Here is a 9,730-nt window from a genome sequence, read left to right on the forward strand (position 1 = left end):
TTACAGAACATACAAATCATATCCAATTGTTTAAGCAAAATGCAACGTATGCCTGAAGTCAAGAAACGCATCATTACCGGAGCATGACATGTGTTTTTTCATACGCTATGCTGACACTTACAAGTTAAATCTCTGCCGTCTGACATTACTACAAATGAAAACAAGGGCCTTTGTTTCTGACATCACCCAGAACAAAATCCTTTCCATGGGCTGTGAGTCTTTGATCACAGCGAGAGCGTTAAATCTGCTCTTCTTAATGACTGCACTGACTCAGCGCTTTAGCTCTACACCAACAGAGCACCTTTGTGCTAAATGGGAGGCCTATAGCCTCACCTGGTCACACACATGCGTGTTTACGTTCTCAAGTTAAATACACAGGCTGTGTGGTCTCGGCAATTTACCTAAAAACGTCCCGCTTTTCACTACAACACATGGCTGACGTCACCGCTGCCCTGTCAATCAAACACTGTGAGCCTGTGGATGAAAGCATGTGAGGCGTCTTGTTTTGATCTACCTGAAGGAAAGATTTGAGGCCCCTTTGGAAACAGAGTTAATCTGTAGTTGTAGCAGACTAGAATGGAAATCCCGGTTTGAGTCTGATTTATTTGTCTAAAGTGGTTAGTTATTTAAATGTATTTAAACTGAGAGTGGAACATCTGGTTATCTGCAGTAGGCCTAAGTCTCTTCACAAGTAAACGGGTGGCTACAGGCATGGTCTTTTACAGTATGTTCAAGCCTCTTAACTATATTGACTATAAACCAAGTGTGCATAACAATACTTCAATATGTCTATGAGGTATTTCCTACATTCAAAGCCATTGGATGTAATGGATGTTTCTGTTTTTTTGTTAAAAACAAGTTATTGCTGCCTGGTAATGCAATTCTTAGCAGGTGTTATCCCAGTTGTGGCATTCAGGGACACTCAAGACATTAAATATGTCAAAGTCAGCTGGCAAGAAGTAACCTTTTATGCAAGAAATGAACAAATTCACATTACTGTTACAACACAGTTTCAGTTTTAATGGGCATATTGGTTTAATTTCCCCATCATAGCTCATTATTACAATATTTTCTTTTCATAAGCATAATAAAATGTACAGTCTTTGGAGCTTTAGACTCCATCGTTTTAGAATCATTTGTAAAAGGCGTAAGGAAGCCAAGACAATCCCCCCGATGGAGTTTAGACACTGGTGGCGGCGGCAACGGAGCCGAAGACCAGACCCAAGGAGTCAACAGAGCGTCCCACAGGAGGACGACCCAGGCTGCCTTTGGGTGACGATGACTGGAGGTGGAAGGGGAAGGGGAGGTGGAGCGTTGCACGCTTTGCCTGAAATGACAACTGACAGCAGCAGGGAGAGAAACAGATTTAAAGCAGGGTTGTGACGCTGTGATTTGCCCTTGGAATTTGTGGCCAATTCTGTTTGGTTTACAGGAAGGTGAACGCCTCCAACAGCTGGTTGGCTTTAGGAAGAGAGCAGGGATTAAGTGTTAGGTCCTCCTGAAAGAATTTACACTGAGCTACATATAAAGTTTTGTGCGTGTGTGCGAATGCTTGTACATGTGTCTACAGTACATGCACATACAGAGGTGCACTCGCTGAAAAACAGGTTCTAATCTGAGTACCTGTCATGTGGAGTTAAAGATGATTGAGGTTTGATTAGATTCCCTTTAACTCAGTCTCTCATTAGATGTGACAGCTCATTACAAACAGCTGTGGACTGACTGACAGCCGAGTGACTCTGGCCGGCACCATTTAGAGCAGTCCAAATTGCTGTGTCCATCATCACCACATTATTATGACCTTTCTGTTTAAGCCCTATTTCTGTATCTTAACATTGCAGCTAAGTCCAAGCAAAACGCACATGTTTCCCCTTGACCTGGAACTGTTATATGGTATACACCTTAGCCAATCTTACAGGGCCCATGATTCCTGTAATGTGTCCAAAACCTGAAAAGCTCCTGCAGTTTCTATCCGTAACCCTGAACTTAAAATCAAATGTCCCATAGCATGTGCTGTAGTGATTACCAGAAGGTACTGTCATTGGTGAAAGAAATATTCAGTACTAATAGCACACTATAAAGGTCCTGCATTGCAAATGTTACTTAGGTAAAAGTATCTGTCATTAGGAAAATGTACTTCCAGTATTAAAAGTAAAAATACTCATTGCAGAAAAATCCTTCCATTTTAGAAACCGTTGTGTGTTTTATCGGTTAATCATTTCAGCTAGACTTGCAAGCATATATATTGTTGGGCAGTTTAATTTGTGATTAAACGTCATACTTTATAAACTACATATTTTTTGTGTGCAAAAATAAAAATTTTAAAAGTACCCAGTAAAGCCCAGCCGATATATTGGCGGGCCGATATTAGGCATTTCCTGATCTATCGGTATCACCATTTATAATGGCCGATTAAAGAATCATTTATAATGACAAATAAATGATTCTGACAAATGTTAATGTGTTTTTGTTCAAAGAACTTTAAGTTTTATACCTTAAGTTTGTGTTTTTATACATTTTATTTATCAGAACTTAAATATATTTTGACTAACTAAAGGCGCCAGGTTAATGTAGTGGAGTAAAGAGTACAATATTTCTCTCTGAAATGTAGCGGATCTGAAGTAGAAAGGTGCATAAAAAAGAAAAGTACCCCTACTTCAACACTTTGTACTTCGTACATTGTACTTAGTTACATTCCACGTGTGTGTGTGTGTGTGTGTGTGTGTGTGTGTGTGTGTGTGTGTGTGTGTGTGTGTGTGTGTGTGTGTGTGTGTGTGTGTGTGTGTGTGTGTGTGTGTGTGTGTGCGTGCGTGCTTTTATTAGGTCTAAAGATGATATCAGTAGTGGTGCACAAAGTTTTTCCCTGATGTTTTATTGAACACAGCATTTTGTGCTGTGGTGTTTGTTTTCATCTGTTTTCACTCAAAATGGAGCTCCAGTTGTTCCAGTTTAGCTGTGTATTTATCTCCAGGCATATTTTGGGGCAACATACAACTCTTATGCATTTCGGCCCTTGCAATATTTCACTCAGTAAACGTACCAGCTAAGCGGTCGTAACAGTTGCGTCCCATCCTACAATATTTTTAATAACCAATTTAATCTGTGCAGTTGTGCTCTCAGTCATTTTATTGAGAAGGTCTTTTTCTCACAAAAGGAGAAAGGCCGTTTCATTGTAAAATGGCATTCCTTGTGTCTTTGAAGTAGTGTTTATATAAGAGTGGGGGGGACTGCACTTTCTGCCATTCATAACTCACAAATCTTCCTTTTACATGATTGTTTTATGAAGTAGTTTGCAACAGTCTGCTACACACACTTGGCATTACACGACATTGTGGGCTACGCCTTCCTCATGTCATCACATGCACCGATTACACCCGTAGTCGCTGTCTGCAATAAAATCACAAGTAAAACTCATCTCCATGTATTTTGCAAGCCCGTTGTCCAACACATCTTCCTTTTCAAGAAAAGGGAGTTCACCAGGTGCTATTCCTCTGGGATTGAAAGACTTGATCACATGGCAGCATCTTGAACTTCATTCATACACCTTGAAGTTATTATGTTAAACACTAGCTAGATGACGTGCTGGATCTCCCGAGCCTTCCTCGCCCCCTCTGCTTTCTTTCTCTTACCCTGTTCCAGTGCAGATGGTGCTCGGACTCAGCCAAGGCTGATTACACTGAGAAGTCACACCCTGACCCAAATTACTCAGGTTTCCCCACAGCTGACAACTGCTCTGCTTTCATTATTCTCATTATTCTTAAGATGAGGACATTCATCAATACAGATATCCACATTTCTTCAACATGATCAGCTGTTTGCTTACAAATATGTCGTCGCAATGATGCATGACACGGGACAACCACTGATTGCTCTCGTGGGTTCCTGCTGCATCATGAGAACTTAAGCGATTGCAGGCGGTGAGTCTTAGTCGCCATGGCGATCGGTTCAGCTGTTTAGTCTCTTGACCCAGTGGCGGAACATCTGCAGTGAGGTCACTTTCGGGCAAAGACGGAGCGAAGTGACAGGCTGAGCTGTGGGAATGTCGGCCGAAACACTTTGGCTGGACTTCCCCACTGACAACACGGGGGAGGTATGGCGGCTAGCGGCGAGGCAGCCAACAATCCACTCATCAATTTCTCATTCTAGGCTTCTTTGGAATCAGAAATGGAGCAATAAGTATTTGGAAATAACTGTCTCACTTCTTGTTTTAGCGTGCTTAGATATCTCTGCATCCGCCTAAGGAAATAAGTCGGTGAAAGTTATGACAATCACAGGAAGTCTTTATTAAATCTCTCTCAAGAGAAATAAAAACTAATTACAATCTTTTTCTGTCCATTTTGGCCTTCAGCCCACAAGTCAACGTTTTACAAACCCAAACAGCTTTCCAAATAAATTCCAGACAAATTCTAAAATGCCCGTCTGTCATTTTAGTGCGAATGAGGAAAACTGAGCTTTTTGTAAACTCACACAGCTATTAATGTGTGTGCACATTTAGTTGTCTGTGGATGTAGTCTGAGAAAATAAGTCTGAGGAAGAAGAAGTGCAACACTCCAATACAACTGTAGCTCTAAACTACAATCCTGCTAAGTCTAAACATTCAGCTACAGTGGAGGTTATACAGCAGAGCAGTGTGAGTTGCACTTCATTGTTACTTTTTAATTGCCACAGTCTGTAGGGGTTCCAATTCAATTAATGCACGGGCAATGGAGTGTGCCTCTCTTCCTGTCTTCATGCGGGAGGCCACACAAACACGCACGCACACACACACACATACACACACACACACACACACACACACACACACACACACACACACACACACACACACACACACACACACACACACACACACACACACACACACACGCACACACTCTAAGCCTCCATTTACAGGAGCTGCCACTGTGCAGCACGTGTGTATTAGTCTAACCTAATGCCTTCCAGATGCCAAGCCTCTACACCCTGCTGCCCATACACTCTAAAAGAACACACGATTGTTCCAGGGGTCTTCCCACTAAGGAGAGCCAGGTGTAGATGGGACTGTAAGTGTGTGTGTCTGGGCAAGTGGAGGTGAAAAGAGATATTTTTGGTACTGTGGGTGAGCATAAGTGCTTGTGTGTCTGTCAGAGAGACAATAAGAGCACATGCTGAATGGTGTGCTTGAGAACTTGTGAATGTGTGCGCGCACTTAATTTGTCCATGCAGGACCAAAAGAGAGTAAGCGAGTGCATTCAGGCGTGCATACAGTTATGGTGAGATGACATGGGTGGGGGGCTTTAGACAGATGGAAGCCCCTTCTCACCTTCTTGGCAAACTTTATGGGGTGTATCTGACAAGTTGTCACACTTTAAAATGTCTAAAGATGGAGGCGGGGATGGCTGAAACCGCCCGGATTGTCTCAAACGATCCATAATTCACAGCAGACCATTGCTCTGAACTCTAACTCCATAGTCAAATTCAAATGTAATATGTATGCAAATTAAAGAAAACCTGAAAAAAACACTACATCCAATATAGCAATATTCAAATGCAATAAATTTCCTAATTTATTTTTTTCAGTCTCGTAGGAAATAAAAAGATAAATTATATGATGACTTTACCTCCCACACTGTCTGTGGAATGCTTTAATTTCTAGGATAACATATCAGTCATCTGACCCATGGCTGGATTAACCCACTAGGGGGCCCCAGGGCAAAAAAATGAGCTGTAGGTCGACCATTGCCTCTTTATAGATTGTGTACCCTGTCACCTCAGAGCATCCGTCAAACACAGAAGCACACGGCACACTGCACATGGCAGCTTCACAATGTTTTGTCTCGCCGCAGATACCAAGCAGTGCTCTCGCTGCCTGGCCCCAGGTTTGCTGCGTATTAAATTACAGCGGCAATCAGATGCCCCACAAGGTTACTAAGGGCTATGTACCATGTAAAAATACTTTGGAAAAGGCCTTAAGTTTCTGGAATAATCAAATACTTAACGGTCTTTATAATTTTGATACATTTTAGCGTGCAAATTCCCAGAAGAATTTGCACTTGATTAACAGAGACATAGTGAACCTGGGCTTTTGCCACCCTTGAGGTCCCCTTTTCTCTGACTTTTGCAAATCCCCATACATGTAGGAAAATACTATAATGGGGTTATTAAGTGGTCATTCATAGCCCATTATTCAGAAATTAAAGGACTTTTACTACAGTTCAGGAGACTCCTGAAGGGATGCTGCAGGTGCTCCCGGACTAACGGGATTTATCATACACTACACCACAGTAATTGAATGCAGTGCAGATAAAAGAGGCTTTTGGAACCAACAGACAAATAGGAAATGCATGAAATGCCATATTTTGCACCAGTGAACTTCAGTTTACCCTTGGCCACCATGTTGTTTCCATATGACTAAACGGCAGCAATTAGTTATCTTGTACCTTTCTGTTTGCTGACTTTTTCAGCTCAGTTTATTTTTTTCTTAAGGTTAAGGTGTCAGTAATGATGAACTCTGTGATACATTTTGTTGCAAGAGAAACGTCATTTCTCTTCCCCTCCTCTAATATGCTTTCTGTGTTGTTGTTTTTTGCAGAACGTGGTCCCCAGGAGGCCTTGGACCTGACCGAGTTGATCGGCGTTCCCCTTCCTCCTTCCGTCTCCTTTGTAACGGGTTTTGAGGGTTACCCCGCTTACAGCTTCGGCCCGGACGCCAACGTGGGCCGCCTCACAAAGGCGTTCATCCCCGACCCGTTCTACTATGACTTTGCCGTCACGGTCACTGCTAAACCTACCACGCGGCGTGGGGGTGTCCTGTTTGCCATCACAGATGCCTACCAAAAGGTACAGGCCACTCCTCTGGGTATTTTTCACTTTCCTTTTTGTTTCTATAGCACAAACCTTTCTGAATGTAAGGAAAGAAAGTAAATCATGTCCAACTTTTGTTTGTATTTTGGAAGGTTGTGCACTTAGGTATAGCGCTGTCCGAGGTAGAGGATGGCTCCCAGAGAGTCATATTGTACTACACCGACCCAGGAACAAGAGGGGGGACCCAGGAAGCAGCTTCCTTCAAAATGGGAGACTTGACGGGAAGATGGGCGAGGTTTACCCTGACTGTGCAGGGGGCAGAGGTGGGTGTGCTGTGTTCAGTTCCCTTTGTGTGGGTAAAGATGCTATGTGTGGCATTTCGGCATCAATAAATCATAAGTAAATTGACTATTTTAATAACAATTGTTGGGAGTCACACATGCGCAGTATCAAGTATCTTCGGGCCTCGGCTCTAACTAGCTTGGTTTGAGGGCTTGCCAGACTAGCAGCTAGGTAAACCTTACAACGTGTGTTACAAAGGGACATGCAATGTTTATTTATTATGTTAGCTGTTAAATAAAATGTCATAAAATCAGAGATGGGAAGTAACGGAGTACAAATACTGTTACTGTACTCAAGTAGATTTTCTGATATTTTTACTTTACTTACTACTTATTTGTGGCGACTTTTTACTTCTACCCTTACATTTTAACACAAATATCGGTACTTTCTACTCCTTACATTTACAAAATTGGCTCGTTACTTTAGTTTTGTACAAGTGGTCGTCTTATCGGAGAATAGCGCGGACACGGCCACACACCGCGAGCGGGTGCGCGCGCCACACGGAGAAAAAAGTGAGAGAAAAGAAAAAGAGGCAAGCTGTCCGGAGGATAACCAGTGAGATTGTGGTGTGAGTCTTTGAGAAACTGTAAGTTGTATAACTCATGTTGTCAGTTCACTTAAGCCTGTTACTGGTCTATAGTTCTTGCACATTAAAGTAAGTTAGCTAGGGGGTTTGGTGTGTCTTCACTGTTAGCTCGTGGTTTTGGTGTGGTTTCACATGTAGCTGGGTTACACGTTGGTCTTCATGAAGCATCACACTTTCACCAGCTTATTCGCATGAGTTTTTTTTTTTTTTTTTTACACAACTTCAGATTCTGTAATTCAATTGACAAGTGGATGGAACCTTAGCTAGAGAGAAGTTGTCTCCGTCTGTTTTAACAGATACACCTGGGGCCAAGTTGGACACCAGAATCAGCTTTCCAGTCCTAATCTAGTCCTCAACTTTCACATCATTTTACTGGAGTTTTTGTTATTATTGTTTATGTCATCAATACCATATTCAATCTAAATGGATGGGAATATATCTACTGTACGTTGCATTTGACGCACGACTAAGATAACTCAACAGATTCAGCATTCATTCACAGTAAATCATTGAGGCTTGATGGCGCTAACGTTAGCACATGGTAGTATGGATGGCGCTAACGTTAGCACATAGTAGTATGGATGGCGCTAACGTTAGCACATAGTAGTATGGATGGCGCTAACGTTAGCAATAGTAGTAGGATGCGCAACGTTAGCACATAGTAGTAGGATGGCAACATGATTGAAAATGAAGAAAAAAGGGCAGACAAGCAGCAATACATTCCCATCATCCCTCGACTTATCTGAAAGAGATGTAAACAGTAGCATCAAGAAAGACTCCTGGCCAATGTGCTGGGGAACTCCTCATTCATGCAGTTTGTTATTCATATTTAATCCTTTTTTTCTTTCAGAAGCCATATTGAGCACACGCACATACATGTAGATTCATTTACATGTTAGGGGGAAGATTAAAAATAGAAACTGGATCTGTGAATTCTTACAGATAACAACTGAATTCATATCTTGCTAATGAGTCAGAATCTTATTAACCAGGAGTCCCAGTGTCTGTCATAATAATAATCATATATGTTATGTTTTAGGCCTATTGGCAGACATCCATTTAAAATGTAGCCATTGCCATATAAAGACGTACCCTCCATGTCCACTGAAGTTCCTCAGCGTCTCTCTAGTAACATTTGTGTGCTCCAGGTAGCTTTGCAAAAAATATTGTTGTCATTCTAAGGCTACTTTTACTTTTATACTTTAAGTAAATTTCCAAGCCTGTACTTTGTTACTTTTACTTGAGTAAAGAAGTTTAATCAGTACTTTGACTTTTACCAGAGTATTTTTTAACACAAGTATCTGTACTTCTACTTAAGTACGGAAAGTGAGTACTTTTCCCATCTCTGCATAAAATGTCCATTTATATGTAACTGCAGGGAAAAAAGTCTCTTCTACACTTGTTCATCTTGATATAAATTGCTGTAAAAAGGTTTAAGTGTGCATGCATGCAAAATCCTTCACCCCCACTGCCATCATCATACTGAACATACATAGCAACATATCCCGCTCCATTCTCTCTTTCTCTCTCTCTCTCTCTCTCTCTCTCCATATATACCGGTGTGTATATTATATCTAATATATATATATATATATATATATATATATATGTCAAAGACAAATTTCTGTTTTTCAAATTTCAAGTTTTTCTTATCTTACGCCCCCCTATGCCCCCTTTTCACTCAGGTGCGTCTCTACATGGACTGTGAGGAATACCACCGAGTTGCCTTCACCAGGAGCCTGCAGCCTCTGACGTTCGAGGCCAGCTCAGGGATCTTTGTAGGGAACGCTGGGGGTACGGGCCTGGCGAGGTTTGTGGTGAGTCTGGATGGGACTGGGTCTATTGTTGTGTGCGTTTAAGTGTGTGCACATATAACTACTCTGCATCAGTGCTGGGAACATCGTCATCTATTGCCGAGAGCTGGGTTTCTTTGTGCCGTTAATCCCTGATTCCTATTGTCAGTGGGTTTGGATCAATGGGTTGAGGATAGATGTCAAACCCATTGCTAGTTGCAGGAAC

General features: G+C 41.8%; 1 protein-coding gene across 3 annotated transcripts in view; it reads left to right on the forward strand.

Moving 5' to 3' along the window:
• LOC116671936 (collagen alpha-1(XVIII) chain) overlaps positions 1-9,730 on the forward strand; it is a 71,100-nt gene that overhangs the window by 32,367 nt on the left and 29,003 nt on the right. For all 3 annotated transcript variants that reach the window (XM_032503423.1, XM_032503421.1, XM_032503422.1), the window contains exons 3-5: positions 6,572-6,819; positions 6,936-7,106; positions 9,397-9,528. In XM_032503423.1, the coding sequence (XP_032359314.1) occupies positions 6,572-6,819; positions 6,936-7,106; positions 9,397-9,528 (551 nt within the window). The remainder of the gene's footprint in view (positions 1-6,571; positions 6,820-6,935; positions 7,107-9,396; positions 9,529-9,730) is intronic.

Source organism: Etheostoma spectabile, chromosome 22 (genome assembly GCF_008692095.1).
Source record: "Etheostoma spectabile isolate EspeVRDwgs_2016 chromosome 22, UIUC_Espe_1.0, whole genome shotgun sequence".
NCBI lineage: Eukaryota > Metazoa > Chordata > Actinopteri > Perciformes > Percidae > Etheostoma > Etheostoma spectabile.